Source organism: Lemur catta, chromosome 24 (genome assembly GCF_020740605.2).
Source record: "Lemur catta isolate mLemCat1 chromosome 24, mLemCat1.pri, whole genome shotgun sequence".
In the NCBI taxonomy this organism is placed as follows: domain Eukaryota; kingdom Metazoa; phylum Chordata; class Mammalia; order Primates; family Lemuridae; genus Lemur; species Lemur catta.
The window spans coordinates 11,357,620-11,376,971 of NC_059151.1; the positions used below are offsets into that span (position 1 = coordinate 11,357,620).

Consider the following 19,352-nt stretch of genomic DNA (forward strand, 5'->3'; position numbering starts at 1 on the left):
GAAATCCAGACGCCCTGGAAGAAAAGTGATACCTGCCCACATGAAAATTAAAAACCTCTTTTTAAAAAAACATACAATTCCACAGACAATGTTAAAGACAAATGATTTAGAATAACCTATTTCAACCTAACACTTCCTTACCTGCCCTGCCTTGGGTAAGTTAGCGTCTCTAATATATCTAAGATATAATATATCTCAATGCTTGGTAATAAATTTGAAAAGATAATCTAAGAATAAACTTGAAAAGATAATCTAAAAGAGAAAAAGGGATAAAAGAATTAAACAGACTGACCGGCCACAGAAAACCACAAGTGATAAATGCAATATGAAAATGTTCTGAAACATCAATTTCAAAAATGCAAATTAAAAACAACAAGACATTATTTTCGTAGATAAGACTGGGACCAATATGGCAACAATTTAAAAGCCTGACGATACCAGTTGCTCAGGAATAAAAACCAGGAATTCTCAAACTATTAAGTCTAAGTTGGTAAAGGAGAATAATTTGGAAATATCCGCAAAGGTTGTTAAGGGATAGTCTTTGTCCTAGGAAATATGAAATTCTGCCCTATAAATACATTCACACAAGTACACAAACACAGAAGGACATAAATTGCAGTACTATATATAAACTATATATAAATAGAAAAAAAATTCTATGCACCCATTAATTATAAGCCTGATACAGTATACAAGGCAGTAGTTTAAAACAACAAGGTAAAATCTGCAGTCAATAATGTGACGGTTTGTATAAAAAAGGATATAGACTGGGCACAGTGTATCACGCCTATAATCCTAACACTTTGGGAGGCCAAAGTAGGAGGATTGCTTGAGCCCAGGAGTTGAGACCAGCCTGGACAACACAGCAAGACTCCATCTCTCCAAAAAATTTTTTAAAACATTAGCTGGGCATGCCTGTAGTCCCAGCTACTCAGGAAGCTGAAGAAGCATTGCTTGAATCTCGGAATTTGAGTTTACAGTGAGCAATGATTATACCACTGCACTACAGACTGGGCAACAGAGCAAAACCCTGTCTCTTTAAAAAACACAAGTATACATAAGTGCATGTACAAGTTCTGGAACAATACAAACCAAATTTAACATTGATTGCTCTGGGGTGTGGAAATCAGTAAAATAAGGAGAGTATAATTATGAAAGCAGAAAAATTTTTGTGTATATACTTGTACCTTATTCATTTAATCTTTCTTGTAATTATTATGGGTTCTTTTTGAAGAAAGCATAGTAAATTCTGCAATGTTAACAAAAAGGAAATAATGGGTAAACTACCAAAATTGAAACCATAAAACATCATATAATATTTTTCCAAATGATATTTGTTATTTTACACAAAAAGTAGATTACTTATTTATTTAATTTGGAGAGATGGGGTCTCATTATGTTGCCCAGGCTGGTCTCAAACTCCTGTCCTCAAGTGATCCTCCCGCCTTGACCTCCTCAAGTGCTGGGATTACAGGCATGAGCCACTGCACCTGGCCAAAAAGTAGAATTTATAGAGAAACTGAAGCCCCCAGAGATTTCACTTTGGGATTTAATCAATGTGTTTAATGACAAGGACACTTTTCAGCAATCTCTCCTCAGACTTCACTCAAGCTGTGAGGGATATATGCCTTGATTACATCTCCCCACCATAACAGCAGCACCAAGAACTGGGTTCACAGACAGGTAGAAGATACACAGAGTTAGCTTTGTTATAAGATACCACTGAAAAGACAAAAAAATAAGGGTTTTGGAGCTACTATTAGGTTGTACTATACACGCAACTGCCCCTAATCAGCTGTTCAACTTACTAATACATGTGCTACAATGCTTTCCTGAGGAAGGATTTTACTCTTTATGGACTATTTGACCTCTGATGTCCCACTAGCTGACAGTCTCCATTGTCTAAAAAACCGATTCGTTCCTCACTGGAAGATATGCTGAACCACAGGGTCCCCTGTGAAAAATCTGCACAAAGCATGTTTGGACTATTATTTCACTAGGTCTACCATAACAAAGGAAAGATAAAAAACATTAAAGTCATAAAACAAAAAAATATTTTTTTGATCAATGAAACTAAATTATGAACAGGCCTGTGGGCTCTTTAAAGTAAACAGAGTAAAAATTCTGTCCTAAAAACACAAATAAAAAAGAAAAAGAGACAATGAAAGGCACTGAAATACTTCAAGATCCTCAAATTTAATTCCAATTTACTTTCCTCCACAGTCTTACAATGTTTCTGAGCTGCCATTTTCTTCCCACCATCAGCTATCAATGAATTCCAGTTAATTTTCATTATATAATCCAGAAAACCAGTAAGTAAAAACACAAACATACTGGGAAGGAGTGGGTGGAGTTGGGAAAAAACCATATAATGAACTCAACTTCCTCCTACACTGTTAACTATGAAAACTTAACTCATCTTAATCTCTCCCTTTTCCTCTCCTACCTTGTCTGTATCTTGAATACAAACCAACCAACCAAGCTCCAAACTCCACGTTCCCTTGCTCTCCTTTCTCCTAAGTCCAACTTCAAGTTACCTGTTCTTGCTCTGCAAGTCTGTGTACATCCTATTCACTCTTCAAACTGCCCTAATCTTTTCTTCCATCATCTATATGCTACAAACACTTTCTCCTAAATCAGTATGCACTTTTAAAATTGTTCAATCCAATGCTTATTTTGAGACTTTGCTTTATTTGAACTTTTAGTACATATCCTTTTGACCACCCTTATCCTTACAACAAACCACTTTCTTGTTTTCCATAACCACCACTCCTAGTGTATGTATCCATCTATGTCCTTCCTAGGCATTCTCCCTCAACAAGACTCCCCTATGACAGATAGCCCAGGCGTTTGTCCTGAGTCAAGTTCACTCCTCAAGAGAACTAATTTACTGCTGTGGTTTCAAGTACCACCATATTCTTGTTGAGTTTCAAACAAACTTCTCACCTAGTTTCTGAGCTCAAGACTCACACTTAAAACTGCCTGCTAATAACAAGTCATCCCAGTGAAAATGGAACCCTCAGCCCCAGCCTGTCTAAAACTAGTCTCATCTAACTTTCTCTTTAAAACCTGCCCTGCTCACCATTTACCTTGTTGTCTAAGTCAGAAACCCAGGTGTGAGAACGCTTACCTGTTCTGTAGAGGATGTTTAATATAGTGTTCTGGGTTAGCAACCTCCTGATTAGACTCTGTTTTCTCTTCTTCTGTAGGCGGGGGATTAGGAGTAGGGGTGGTTTCCTAGTGGAAAATAATATAAAACACTTCAAATTTCTCAACATACTTAAGATATCAATATTCTAAATAAACTTGAACCAATATTGCTGACAATACCTTTTAAAGGAGACGGAATTAGAGCAGATCAATCCATAAAATAGACCACAGACCCACCTCTAGAAAAAGCACAAGTCTTTCCATTCTAGTATCTCTTCATTAAGAGCAAAGAGTTTCTCAAATTTAAATACGTAATAATTATATAGAGAAAGTTATCCCTCCACTTGCACTTTTTTAAATATCAGGAAGGTTGTCACAGACTACGGAAAGGTTGGGAACATCAGCTATTTTTCTTAACATACTATCATAGTAAAGTACCATATAAGATACTTTAGGTTATTAAGTATGAAATGTCCGATTCCCTTAAGTACTAAGTTTGACAGTTGTTATCTTTGACACTTCTTATTTTATGTTTATTGTGAAGGTACATCCTGAGTCTTTCAAACACATGTTTTGGCTTGTGATTATCTTTCAGATTTTTTTTAGGGCAACTTTTGTGAAAACATGCATAAGTCAAAAATTCATGTTATTTTCAAACATGAGTTCCACCATGGAACCAATGCAGTGCACACAGCTTGAAATATCAACGAAGTGTTTGGGAAGCATGTGGCTAATGAACGCACAGTATGTCAATTTGAGAAATTCCATTCTGGTGATTTTAATCTTGAAAATGAGCCACGTGAGTGATCTAAGACCAACGTGGATAATGATGAGCTGAAAGCTGTAGTGGAAGTGAATCCATCTCAACCTACATGTGAATTAGCAGCAATATTTGACGTTACTATTCCAACAATGTTGGACCATTTTGAAACAAGTGGGCAAGGTAAAGAAGCTGGATAGTTGGGACCGTATGAATTAAACAAGCGTCAGAAGAGAAATTATCTCGAAGCTTGCGTTTCTTTGCTGTCATGGCACAAAGGCAAACCATTTCTAAACCGTATTGTTACGTGTGATGAAAAATGGATTCTTTTTGACAATCTAAAGTGTTTGGCACAATGGTTGTATAAAGATGAAGTGCTGAAACACAGCCCCAAATCAAATATTCATCAAAAAAAGCTAATGGTGTCTGTTTGGTGGTCCAGCGCTGGTATTATCCACTTCAGCTTCATGAAACCTGGTCAGTCAATTACAGCAGATGGCTACAGCAACCAATGGGACAAAATGATGAGGATGCTTGTGATTAAGCAGCCGAGATTGGTCAACAGAGACAGGCCAACCCTCTTACAAGACAACGCTCGACCACATATCACACAAACAATGCTGCTCACTACAGCAGCTGGACTTGGAAACTCTGTCCTCCACTGTATTCACCAGACCTTGCACCAACTCACCACCACTTCTTCCAGAGTTTGGACCACTTCTTGCAAGGAAAAATATTCAATTCTCAACAAGCTGTGGAACACATTTTGGCAATTTCATCGCCACTCTGCCCTCCATGCTTCTTCGTTGCTGGCATAAACCAGCTACCGTTAGGATGTCAAAACTGTGTCGATAGTTTAGGCGCATACTTTAACTGTACTGCTTCTTGTTTGTGGTATAATAAACTAAACTTCTGATTTGAAATGGGACATTTCATATTTAATGACCTAATCTTTTTAGGGGGGGCTTGGGGCTGGGGGATGATGAAGGATTAAAACTAAAGTACCCAGAATGTAACAACTATGGTATCATGACAAAGCTTTGTTAAAGTGATCAGTCCAATGACAGACGCTGCGGGTCTTCACCTTCATGGCACACTATTTTCCCTACAGTAACTTGAAAGTTTGACATTTTCAATAGGCCCTAAGCAAAAGTGGACATTGGCTTGAATTTAAATCTTCTTTTAGGCGAGGCATAATTAATATTGCCATCTAAAAATGCCAGAAAGAAAAGGAGCCTGGGGATAATTTAAAATAGGTGTTCACCACATTCCTCCATGTAGCTCTTCATCCTATTACAAACTGGTGTCAACAAGATCGTCAAGAAATGCACCAGAAGCTGAAACAAAGGCTCACACAAAAAAAGGAGGGGGGAGGGATGCAACGAGTATTTGGGGATCAGATATAAATTGAACCAGTGATACAGCAGTCAGGGATATATGTTAACAAGATGTGTAAATCAGATACATATGATCTAAAAGACCTCAGAACAGACACATGATAAGTATCCATTTTAAAGAGCACATTTTTTTCTTATCAACATCTCACAGAAATTTCTTTTTACTCGTCTACAAGTCTCTCATAGCAGGGGCTATGTCTTGATTTTGGTTACAGTTGTATTGCCAATGATCACAGTGCTTAACCCAGTGAGGAACTTACTGCCTTGATAATTGAATAAATTTAAATGTTTACATAGAATAAAGTCTCAAAAATTTACATAGTCAATGGCTTAAAAAAAAAACTCATCAAACATTTTTACCAGCATGTTCTCATCAACTTAAGTCTTCAAACAGATGATAATTACTGAACACCACTGCCTAACCCACTAGCTTAAAATGAATGATGGTTCCAAGACAGACAGTGGGAGTCTCAATGGAAACTGAGTTAGAGACTGACAACGTATGCTTTGGGGGACAGGGTATCAGAGAAAAATGAACTATAGAAAAGAACTGAGCCCCAAAAATCTATGTAAAAATCCCTCACAGGTCCTTGGCTAACTCTTGAACTGCCATTTTCAGAGTGCAACTCTGGGTGGGCTAGCAGAGAAGAGCCGGGCCAAAACTTCGGAAGCTGCACAGCATTAGGGAAACTGAGTTCAGACCCAGCCAGAGGAGGTGGGTGAAAACCCTCAGCTTCCAAATAAAATCATAGAAAGGCCATAACCTAGGAATAAGGACCATGCCCTCAGGAGTAAGGTTTAAGCCTTATGAGTAAGGCAAAACTGAAATATACCTGTCTATAATCTACCTACAAATTAATTGCCTCCAAGAACCAAAGTCTACACTCTTCAGAGGAAGATAATGTAATCCTAAGCCTCTATAGATATTATTTACAATATATAGCAAACAATCAAACATTATTTAGCATGCAAAAATCTTTCCTTTAAAGAGGCTAACAATCAAGAGATATTGTCCATAGAAGGACACCAGAGATGACCCAGACAATAGAGTTGGCAGACAGAGACTTAAAAACTGTAACTACTACAGTAAAATAGAAGGAAAGATGGAGGAAAGGGGTGAAAATATTGGGAATATTTGAAAAGGGAATTGGAATCTATTTTTAAACAGAATCAAATAGACACTCTGGAACTGCCAACTACAATATCTGAAAATGAGAGCTCACTGAACGAGTAACAACACACGAACTCAGCAGAATGCAGGATTAGTGAACTCAAAGAGAGGTCAAAAAAAAATATTCAAACTGAAGCACAGAGAAGGGAAAAAACACGTACAATGTGGTTAAAAGGTTCAAGGACAAGATGAGAGAGAATGAATGGGACAGAAGCAATACGTAAATAAATAGACCCAAAGTTTATCAAATCTGATCAAAAACTCAAGCCACAGATTCAAGGAGCTCAGGAAACTCCAAGAAGTATCAACATAAACAAAACAACTGGGCACATCAGAATCAGACTGATGAAAACCAAAGATAAAGAGGCAACATTAAAAACAGAAAACATACACACAAGAAGTTTTCATGGAAACAATAACAGCAGCTAATTTAATGGAAACTACAGAAACCACTAAGACAACACAATAACATCTTAGTGCTGAAAGAAAAACTTTTCAGCTTAGAATTTGATGCCAAGGAAAAATATTCTTCAAAACTAAAAGAGAAAGACAGTCTCAGACAGACATACCCACCTCCGCCCCCTCCATCACGAACACACACCAGTGGATCCAAAGAGGGATATCAAAATCAAGTCTTCAGGCTGGAGGAAAAAGATCCCAGATGGGAGCATGGAGGTGCAAAAAAGAATGACGAACAGTAGAAAGGGTAAATATATAAAAGAATATTATTAACAACTTAAAGGAACAATAATAATGGTGTCTTGTAGGGTTTAAAATAATGATGATCCTGCCAAAGTGTTTGGCATGTGTGGATTTATGAGGTTGGATACGACAGTAAAAGATACCCTTCCTCCCCAGTTAAACAGCACTGTAAATTCTCTTAAATTTATTCATAAGCTCAAAATCTTCATTATAAACCATACTTTCACAAAACTTACTTAATTTTTTTACCTCAGCAGTATATAAAAAACAATGAAGTAATTACAATATGAGTAATTACAAGTTTCATGGGCTCCAAAATGTCACCCTTTAACTATTTAGTACTTTCCCTTCATTTCTATTACTCTGTTCTTTTCACTATTAGGAGAATGATGGCAGACTAAGATGGTATCAAGTCCTTGGACACACAGGAACTAAAAGCAGGATAACCAGTCAGGAAAAAAACATGTCCAATTCCTAGAATTTTTCAAAAAGCATTCTTCTGAATTAAAATTCCTACTATAAGTAATTTATTGTAGTCTTTATATCAAGAATATATTTTGTACTTTTCCTATAACTAAAATGAAAGTAGCTACTCATTTTTTAAAAAAATGTATGCGGATGTATAAATATACTAACTTAAAATCTTATGGTCTTCATTTTTTATATTATATAAATACGTTAGATGTTAAAACAAATGCTCTGAAGCATCATAAAAATGTTTCCTGGCCACACAATTATCTTTTCATATGATTAACACATTGATCTGTATAAGAACTAAAAACTAAGAGAGATACAGGCTTATTTTTAAGCCTCCTATAAAGCAAGACAGTAAAATAATTTTAAATTTATATCCCATTTAAAAACAAAAATCTATACTACAAAGTCCCACCATATCCCTCTCTCTACTTTTTTTTTTTTTGAGACACAGTCTCGCTCTGTTGCCCAGGCTAGAGTGCTGTGGCGTCAGCCTAGCTCCCAGAAACCTCAAACTCCTGGGCTCAAGCGATCCTCCTGCCTCAGCCTCCCGAGGAGCTGGGACTACAGGCATGCGCCACCATGCCCGGCTAATTTTTTTCTATATATAGTTTTAGCTGTCCAGATCATTTCTTTCTATTTTTAGTAGAGACAGGGTCTCACTCTTGCTCAGGCTGGTCTCAAACTCCTGACCTAGAGCGATCCTCCCGCCTCGGCCTCCCAGAGTGCTGGGATCACAGGCGTGAGCCACCGTGCCCGGCCATCCCTCTCTCTACTTTGATTGGTGGTCTCCCAATGAGCAAACTTCATTGGAACCCACATCTTAAATGACCATGTTTTACCAATATTTCTAGGTTTAAAAATTACCTGGACAAAAAAGTAAAGGCTAACTTAACAGATTACAGCTACTCTCAAAGCAATCAAACACATACTTAACCTAAAAGACAACCTGCCCTGGAAAAACCTTGCACAACACATTTCAGGTGAGTGAGAGCACAGCCGTGGGATGGTGCTGAGCTCATCCAGAAGAGGGTAACCGGTGTGGCTGAAAGAGAGGGGTCGGGAAACCAAAGGTACAGTTACAACGGTAGGCTGCAGTGAGATTGTGAAAGGCCTCAAAGGTCAGGCTAAAAGTATACCTTTCATCTTGAGGGCAATGGAAGCTATTAATTGGCAGGTCAAAGAGATTAAAATCAGATGGCAAGTAAGGGAATAGAAAACGACAACCAATCTGAGTGCCAAGTATTAAACCTGGTTTTAGGTTTATTGAGTTTTATCAGTTTCAAATAAAAATGTTCAGTATTACAATTTAGTGGTCCCGGGCCTGACTGAGTAGGCTGCCACAGTAACAGAAGAAAGTTAAAAGAGAAGAAAAAAGTTAAGCCAGGGCAGGAAAAGTCTAACAATTAGCTGCAATGAATCTCAGCTAGCTTTTTACCACGTTCTACAAAAATCAGCATGTTATCAGGCATAATATTAACCTTGTGGGACAATCCTAATATTCACCATGTTCAAATCTACATTGAGAACATTCAAGATTTCTCACCAACTCTCAACCCAAACCTCCATTTGTGACCTCCATTACCTTCATTCAACAAACGTCTACAACAAGGAAATTCCAGGATTTTTTTCCTCAGGAAAAAATGAAGTATGTAAAAATCAGTAGCTCTCCTGGCACTAGTAACGCTTTGAACAGTAACTCAAAGTGTAGCCCACAGACTACTGCTGGTCTACAAACTGGTTATAGTCGACAGCAAAGGTAAGTACAGAAATGGAAAGCAAACATTTAGAAAACATACAGCAATTTAACAATTTTATGCCTGCTGAAACAAATCAACTTCAGACTTACATTCTGTATACTTTTTAAAATATTATCTTTATCATTTCACAAAAGTATTAGACTGGAAATTGTTTTAAAAACAAAAAGGGTTTTCAGCAAAACATGAGATGCCCTGGTTCAGATCGAACAATCCAGAGCCGTGTTTAAGCAGGTTGGAATCCCAGCTCCGCCATTCACAGCTGTGTAATTCTGAGCAGTTAACTTAAGCTCCTGGAGTGAGTCTCAATTTCCTCACCTTAAAATGGGCATCGTAGTGCTTATCTCACAGGATTATTACGGGGATTAAATGAGTTAAAAAATAAAAAAGCATTTAAATTGTCTGGTATAAGGGAAACACAAAATAAATATTACCTTTAAAAGAATAGCTAAAAATTGTACCCGTATTGTTGCTTGGCTTCCCATTCTGCAAATAGTTATTCAAGGCATACTGTATGTATGGCCAGACACTGTGCTGGGTATGCTATTTAATTTACTTTAGAAATTTTTAAAAAATTTAATTATATATATCACTTTCCTCTATTTCCTAAAAATCTTTCTATCTGATGCATCTAGGTATAAGGTAGAGGGAATCACCTTTTTCCCCAAGAGCAATAGTGACCTATGACAACATAAAGTCATTTTAAAGCGACATTCAAGTGAAAAGCACACTTACTCTAGTTTTAAAGGTACTCCCAGATACTGTATGTATTTCCCCCTTTCTGTACTGAAGGCACCATACCTTTGGTCTAATTACCCATACTCTTAGCCTCAGTGAATTAATGAATGGCTACAATGTGGGAGTGAACTGAACTATTTATTAGCAAGGAATAGCATAAAGGACATTGAAATCAAGCATCAAAATAAAGCAGATGGAAGGGGTTAGAGAAAAAAGTAAATTGTAGATTAGGCATATTTACCCACATACCATCCTCTGTGGCTCCAAATAATGCTGCAACTGATAGTCCATGAACACTGGGCTCTGACTTTATTACTACAGTTTTCTTCTGACAAACAGCAAAAGCAATCCCAGATTTACCAATCCCTGATCTACGATGAAGTAATACTGCAAAGCTGTTAAATGCCCAAGCTCCACAACACAACCTGGATCCATCTCTGGCCCCTAATTTGATCAGTCCTTTAAATTTTAAGTATAACATGGGGAAATTTTTAAAGAATAGGGCGTTAAGTGCTGTAGGGCAAGTCCTTAAAATCCATCTAAGCATCAGTTTCTTCATCTGTAAAAGTGCTGTAGGATTTTCAGTGACAATCCAAGAGTCTGGCACTTAAGTGATCAATAACCCTCAGCCACCACTAGCAATTAGTACCCAGACATATGGAGAGTTTAGAAAAGACAAGGACGAGTAAATGAGGCACACAGAGCTGGATTTCCAAACTTTGCAAAGGTTTGGCTAGTCCTTTAGCACAAAAGAATGGATAACAATAAGACTGGTAATCCATCACGAGTAGCACTGCCTTACATCCACCTTCCTTGCCCCACTATTTCTTCAGTTAAACTAGAAAGACCATCTCTGGCCATACTGGAAATGTAAATGCTACATAGGGCAAAGACAGCCACAATTATCTCTGTAAGTCACTGAATCAACATTCCAGTTGAAGGCACTACTTTAAAACAAAGATAAGAAATAGGCTGGCTGTGGTGGCTGACACCTGTAATTCCAGCACTTTGGGAGGCTGAAGCAGGAGGATCACTTAAGGCCAGGACTTTAAGACCAGCCTGGGCAACATAGAGAGACTTCGTCTCTACAAAAATTTTTTTAAATTAGCTGGGTGTGATGGCACACACCTGTAGTCCCACTACTCAGGAGGCTGAGGCTTGAGCCCGGGAATTTGAAGTTACAGTGAGCTTTGATCACACCAGGCTGGGGCAATACAGTGAGACCCTATCTCTTAAAAAAAAAAAAAAAAAGGGGTATGAAATAATGAGCAAAAGCGTAGGTGAAGTATGAACAGAAAAGAGCAGCACTTTATAGTTTTAAAAACAGTAATATCGAGTTTGAGACCAGCCTGAGTAAGAGCAAGACCCTGCCTCTAATAAAAATATAATAGAAAAGATTAGCCGGGCATGGTGGCCCATGCCTGTAGTACCAGCTACTCGGGAGGCTGAGGCAGGAGGATTGCCTGAGCCCAGGAGTTTGAGGTTGCTGTGAGCTGTGATGATGCCACTGCACTCTAGCAGGGGCGACAGAGCGAGACTGTTTCAAAAAAAAAACAAAAACAAAAACAGAAACAAAAACTTACTAAGCAGTTATTATCAGGCGATGTGACATATTTCGTATACATTATCTCAATGTGTTCAATCTTGACAATACTGTATGAAACTAATACCATTCTCTCCACTCTTGAGATAAAACTTAAGTCCTAAAAAGTTAAAATGTCCTAGCTGTAGTCTACATTTAAATACAGGACTACCAGGATTTATGGCTAGGGATACCACATGTCTTAGTTTTACCAGTTTGTTGTTTCAGCGTAATTGTTACTAGAATCCTCATTCACGCTAAGTGAGGAGACCAGAATTAGATAATAAATTATCTGGTTACCAAGGTACTCTTTCCAGCAACACAAACCTACAATATATGTTATGTTCTGCTCATAGCATATGCCTCGGGCTCAACACCTTCCTTCATCCTGCCAGTGCGTGCCACTGCAATAGACTAGGAAAACACACATGAATGGTACACCTCCCCTCCCCACTCAACACACACAAAATCCCAGTACTGGGAAAAAAGCAAGTAAACGCCAACAATTAATTATAGTGAGTTTACATTATTATGCAATACAGCATACTAAGTGCCTATTGGTCAAATATCTCAAATATACAGACAAGTATAACACTTTTATGGCTACAAATAAATGGGAAATTTAATACTAATACGTAAACAGACTTCATACATTTGGTAAAAACACTGAAAAATTGCTACAGAAAATTAAATGAATTGTTTTGGTTTTTAGCTCTCAAAAATATATGATTTATAGGAAAGAACACCAGTTAATCTGGCATTAGTCATCGTGAAAGTGCGGCTGTGGATTCTGTAGGTCTTCTTCGCCTATAATAAAGGATCGAAATCATGACCTTTTGTACTCAAGCCCTAACCTACAAAGCTTAAGGAGAAAAGCAACAGATGGAGATTTAGCAAAATACAAACCTTTCAAGGTTAAAGCATTGCTCACATGGAAAAAGTCTTTCATGTAAAGGACTCTGAGACCCCATATATTAATTCTGATTTGAAAGACAGTACCTTTTAATATTCTTTTCAATTAATGTAAAATGACATCTAAACAATAACATTACTGGTAGCTGGGGTACTGAGGGAAAAGAGTTGTGACAATTGATACAAATTGTGTTGTGTCTAAAAATACTTTAAAAATTCAACAGCTGTTTAGTCTATTTAAATAACAATAATCCTATTACCTTATCAAAATTAACAGGTAACAGTAAACTTATATGTAAACAGTTAAGTTTGTTGGGCTACAGCTAAAAATTTGTATTTCTGGATACTAAGCAGCCCATACGTAACTACATTTTATTAAAAATAAACCAATAAAATAAAAAATCCCCGGGCCGGGCACTGCTGCTCACATCTGTAATCCTAGCACTCTGGGAGGCCAAGGTGGGAGGATCACTTGAGGTCAGGAGTTCAAGACCAGCCAGAGCCCTGCTTGAACAAGAGCGAGACCCCATCTCTACTAAAAAAAAAATAGCTGGGTGTGGTTGCGCACACCTGTAGTCCCAGCTGCTCAGAAGGCTGAGGCAGGAGGATCACTCAGAGGTGAGGAGTTTGAGGTTGCAGTGAGCTATGATGACACCACTCTAGCTGGGGCAACAGAGCGAGACTCCATCTCAAAAAAAAAGAAAAAAAAAAAAATCCCTACAGTTCCAAGCTTGAATTTTTGAGCTTCTAATATACAACTTTAAAACTTAGATGTATTCTTAACTATAATACTAGAAAGACAAGACTTGTGGGCATCTTGTTGCATTTTAAAATAAACATTCTCCTGGCCAGGCATGGTGGTTCATGCCTGTAATCCCAGCACTTTGGGACACTGAGGCAGGACGGTCGATGGCTTGGAACCAAGAACTCAAGACTGGTCTGGGCAACACAGCAAGACCTCATCTCTACAAAAAATAACAAAAATTAGCCAAGCATGGTGGTGTGTGCCTGTAGTCCTAGCTACTGGGGAGGCAGATGCAAGCGGAGCGCATGCCCAGGAGGTTCAAGGTTACAGTGAGCTACCACCACACCACTGCACTCCAGCATAGGCCACAGAGTAAGACTCCATGGCTAATAAAAACTTACTTAAGTTGAACACTACACAAAAACCAAAAAATGATTCAAAGTACATCAGTAACACTAAAGTGACATTAGGACAAGCATTTACACTACACAAAACTATGTCAGTTGCAGTAGCATGGTAATTTCTATTTCAATTTTTTAAAGCTTTATAGTAAATATTTGAAAGGCAAAACTTTTAAAGAAAAATTTAATTGCTTAAATTTATACCTTTTAAAATTTTGAAAAGCACAACTAAAATTTAATGATACTAATTAAATTTTAGTTTTTAAGAAAATCAATCTTTACATGTCAGTTTCAACAAATGAGCAGTTAAACTCTTTAAATTCTATGTGTTAGTTTTTTAGAAGTTCAATAATATTAAAACCAAGCGTAGTAGTACAGTCAGTTTCACATGTCCCCAGAATTATAGAGTGGATTACAACCTACTTACTGAGCTTAAGTTAACGAATGAACTTTCAAGCTTCCAAATATAAAAAAAAGATCTACACTCTTTAACCCAGTAATTAGAATTCTAAGGGGTTTCTTCAAAGAAATTGTCAGATAGTGACAGTTTTATATATTTTATATTAGTAAAGACTCTCTCTATATATAGTTCGCAAACAAGTGAACCAGAATATTACCAGAGAACACCTATTTGTTGGGATTACAGATTTTTATTTTCTTTACACTGATCTTAATGTTCCAAATTTATTATAATAAAATCACGCTAAAGCCCATATCTGAGTCTACTTCTGGACTGCTCAGCGCATTCCCTCCTGCATCAATAGCACATCTTTGAGAGTTACCTTTGTTTAATGTTTTTCCTTGTGGCAGGGCAAGTTTCCCATTCCCCTTTCCAAAACTGTACTGCCAATTCTCATTTGTTTATACTTCCAAATAAACTTCACAATCATTTCATAAAGCAACAGTCGCAAACTCTTTCTATAAAGAGCCAGAGAGTAAACATTTTAGTTTATCACTGACTCTTCTTTGGTTCTTTTCACAACCCTTTAAAATGTGAAAACCATTCTTAGCTAGCAGACTAGTTTGCAAATCCCAGCATAAAGTGTAGCATCCCGCCTCACCTGCAAAGATTCTGGCATTTTGATTCAGTTTATACTGAATTTAGTTATTAAATTCATGAAGAATTAGCATCTTTCCAACATTAAATCTTTTTCAATGGCAAATTATGATTCTTCATTTATTAAAGTCTTCCTTTGCATCCCGCAGTGGAGTTGTATTGCTTTTACCTATGAATCCTGCAAATCCACTGTCAGGTTTACAATTCCTGGGCACTTGAGGAAGGCACTTGTACTTGGGCACAGGAATGCCGCATATTACTTGCAACTAAGCAAGTAATTATTATTATTCCTGGCACTTTTTGCCAATATTATAGAAAACCTGTAACACAGTATTCTATAATCAGAATGCAACAATAAGTTACTTTTAAAATGTAAGTGTTATTTCTTTCTTTCCTGTTCAGTAATTCAGTAACTTTAAGATCAAAGGAAAGCTGGGGCAAGCACTGAAGAGCGCCTGACACATAACAGGCACCCAATGTTTGCATAAGTGAATGATCCTAATGTTGCTCCCTCCCCAAATCCCACTAACACTACAGCAAAGGGATTTAAGAGAATTACACACAAAAACAAGCATGGGGAGAGCAGGAAAAAAGGGGAGGGGAGCAGGAAAAAACTTCGGGAGATAGAACGTAGATGGTCAAGTGGAAACCAATCAATGTACTCAGCAAGATCCTTAGAATCAAAAGCTGACAGCACCTTTAAAAGGAGGAGTGAAGAAGGGAGGTAAATTAAAGAGAATTCCATGAAAGCTGTTTACAAACAGCCACATCCCTCAATCCCCTCTGCTACTCCAAGTCACTAGGTTTGCTGCCATGAGTTCAAAAATAAAAATGAGCAACTTGGAGGGAATGGGCAGGGAAAAGAAAATGCGTTTAAAAATACAGGTCTACATATATATACATACATACATATATATACACATACATATATATAAACACACATACACACACACACTCAAAGGGATAAGTTAAGATTTTACATGTATATAACAACTACAGGAATCTATAAAAGTGAACATTAAGAAGACAAAAAAGAGAGGGAGGGCAGAAGGAAGAGAGGGGAGAAAGGGGGAGAGAAACACCTGGAAATGTAACATGAGACATAAAATGTTGGAAAATAAATGAAATTTCCCAGAGAACTAGTCCAAGAGATCCAATATCTGAATAGCTTTTTCAAAGAGAAGAGGAAAAAGAGAGGAAAATCACCAATAAATCTGTCAGAATGATGGATATGAACGCCATATTAAAAAGCCCAGTGAGTACCCAGCCGAATGGATGAAACCAGACATACATAAGGTATGTCACTGTGAAATGGGGACAGAGAAGGAGTCCCTAAATTTCTACAGAGTCGGGGTGAGAAAGGAACATGCCACACACACACACACACACACACACACACACACACACACACACACACACGGCCATCAGAATAATTTGAGACTTATTAACAGCTACAACAGAAGTTGACCATGGAACAATGACTTCAAACTTCTGAACAAAAGAATTCTATGCCCCAGCCAAACTACAGATGTGACAGTGCTTAACATTCAAGGTTTCAAAAATCTTTTAACACCTATGTACTTTTTCCTCAAAAAACTACTGGAGATGTGATCCACCAAAGTGAGACAAGAAACCAAATAAGAGGAAGTCGGGGCACAGCACACGGAGCGGTGGAACCCAGAAGACTGACGAGAGAGAATCAAGATCACAGTTAAAGGAGATCCAAGGAAAACAGATGTTTACCAGACATAAAAAGCAACAGGACAGATGGGAGCAATGTGATCAGGTGAATGTGACTGGAGCAATGTGATTTGATGGCTGCTATGACCAAGATGCCCATTACTCTCCCTTTTCTAAAAAATACCAAATGCTCTAGTGTGTCTGGCTCAGACTTTATCCTTAACTCAGTGTGACCACGAGTTCCTTTTCTGTCCTTTGTGCCCTGCTCCCTCCTTTATCAGCTAAGAATTTTACACCAGAAGACTTCAGCTTTAGTCCGATCTTAAAACACAAAGAAGCCGACTCCCACACCACAGGCCCCCCAGATAACAATCGTAAAATCTTATGTTTCCCAGGACCCATTCACGATCTTGTCCACTGGTTTCCCCGGAAGTGGCTCTAGGAGAAATTCCAGGAAGCTGAAGCCAAACCAGAAACCAGAAACTGGGTTCAGATTATCTTTCCTGAGGAGCCTTCATCCAACAGTGGCAATCCTGTCCTTTCCTTATACATCATTCTAGCTCCTTAGTTTTTTTCAAAACTAAACAACACATACCTGAAAGATACACACAGTCGGGATTACATAATGCTCTAAAACACAGAGTGAAAAACATAATGTGCCAGAATACTGTATGTATCTGGCTACCACCTATTTTTTTTTAAATATATATCAAATTTGCTTGTATACACACAAATCTCTATGGAAAGATAAAGAACTGACAATGCTGGCTGCCTCTAGAGATGATGTGCCTGGACAGAGATCTGCTTGAGAAGGAGACTTCACTGTTCATTCTTTTACATAAAATTTGACTTTCGAACAATGTAAAGTACTGCCTATCTACACACACATTCAAAAAAAGAGCAAAAAATATTAACCCGTGACAATTTTATTTCCATACAAGACAAAGAATTATTTATTTATTTTTTTTACTCAGAGGTTTCCAACACATTTTATTTTGCAGACCACTGGTTTGCAGCTTTTGAGGAAGGAATTATCTTTGAAAGTTTAAAATACAGACAGAAGAGAAGCTTTTCTAGAATAAAACAATAATTTATTCAATCAAACTGGACATATCCACATGTATCTTACAAAGGTAAGCTAAATACGATATGTACACAAGTGTTTATATACACCAGAATATGTACAGATTCTAAAGCCACACTGTGCAATTTGGTAGCCACTACCTACATGTGACTAATTAAAGTTATTAAAATTAAGAAATGTTTAAAATTAATTTCCTTGGTTGCACTAACCACATTTTCAAATGCTCAATTACCAAGTGTGGCTAGTGGCTAACGTATCCGGACAGCACAATAGAACATTTCCATCATCACAGAAAGTACTCTTAGACAGCCCTTTTCTAGAGGGATCCTCAAAACACTGGTAACAGTGGGTACTTTGGAAAGAGGGATAAGGTGGCTGGGGAAGATAGCTAGGAGACAGGTTTTTCACATCAGATAGAACTTAGCCTGTCCCAGACAGTGTCCTTCATATTTTTCATGTTACTTCAATCCTTGTACTTCGTCATAATTGGTTTCCTTTATAATCCTATGTATTTTATTCAATGCACTTTAAAACACTCTAAGATCAGGGCAACAGGCTTCACTAGATTGCTAAAAGGATCCACTTGAATTTTAGAACATGAGTATGTACTACAAATTCAAGAAAACACATTAAAAGAGCTAAATACCATTGTCTATAAACCAATACCCAAAAGGGATCTTACAATCCTAAATAAACAAAGTGTACCAGTTTAAATGAAAATTACACATCACTCCTAATCCCACCATCCACAAACCATCTGGTATATCCTCTCTCAGAGATATGATTTTATATTTAACTTATTTATGTATAATGCTGACCATCAATGTTATCCCTCATGGACAAGTTTTGCTGAAGGTAAAGAGCTAGACTTCAGTTTTCGTTGTATTTTAGTTTAGTTTTGATTTTTATAGGATAAAGCTTGAGTTCTGGATTTGAGTTCAACTTCCTTACTTAGGAACTATGTGACTTTGGTAGAAATTTAAACATCCCTTGAAATATGACTTCCTCACACATAAAACTTCATTTATTCACTCAAAAAACTACAAGAGAAATATGTACATTTCATCTTTCCATTAAAACATCAAATTTTCTTGCCTTAGTTAATACTTGAAGTTATCAGACTTTGTGACTATGGCTAATGCCCCGTAAGAATTTTTATAGCAATACTGGCAATGTTGACATAATGAAACTGCTATTGTCACTGTAGTAAGTAGAACACAGAAAAAACATAACTAATTTCTATACAGCATTTTGTAGCAACAAGCTTAAAATATACAATAAAAACATGTAAATGTGCATTTTAGCCAAAATTTTTTCAAAACAACTGTTTTACTCTTTAGCAGACCTTTCCCCAAAATTACTAAAAGTACTAAGGTAGTTAAGTTTAGAGTAAATTCCAAATCCACAAACTTTCAAAAATTTATGGCCGGGTGCGGTGGCATGCCTGTAAACCAAGGACTTGAGACTGAGGAGGTAGGATCTCTTGAGGTCAGGAGTTCCAGACCAGCTTAAGCAAGAGTGAGACCCCGTCTCTACTAAAAATAGTAAAAAAACAAGTAGCGGGGCAACTCAAAATAGAAAAAATTGGCCAGGTGTGGTAGTGTGCACCTGTAGTCCCCAGCTACTTGTGAGGCTGAGGCAGGAGGATCGCTTGGGCCCAGGAGTTTGAGGTTGCTGTGAGCTAGGCTGACGCCACGGCACTCACTCTAGCCCAGGCAACAGAGAAAGAGTGAGACTCTGTC

General features: G+C 37.6%; 1 protein-coding gene across 2 annotated transcripts in view; it reads right to left on the bottom strand.

Moving 5' to 3' along the window:
* EIF4E (eukaryotic translation initiation factor 4E) overlaps positions 1–19,352 on the bottom strand; it is a 38,315-nt gene that overhangs the window by 14,112 nt on the left and 4,851 nt on the right. Inside the window, exons 1-2 of one of the 2 annotated variants that reach the window (XM_045536860.1) lie at positions 7,052–7,119; positions 3,131–3,237 (exon numbers count right to left, since the gene is read on the bottom strand). In XM_045536860.1, coding sequence (XP_045392816.1) covers positions 3,131–3,237; positions 7,052–7,066 — 122 coding nt within the window. In that variant the 5' untranslated portion in view covers positions 7,067–7,119. Of the gene's footprint in view, positions 1–3,130; positions 3,238–7,051; positions 7,120–19,352 lie in introns of those variants that run through there. The other variant, XM_045536858.1, reaches the window with a different exon arrangement.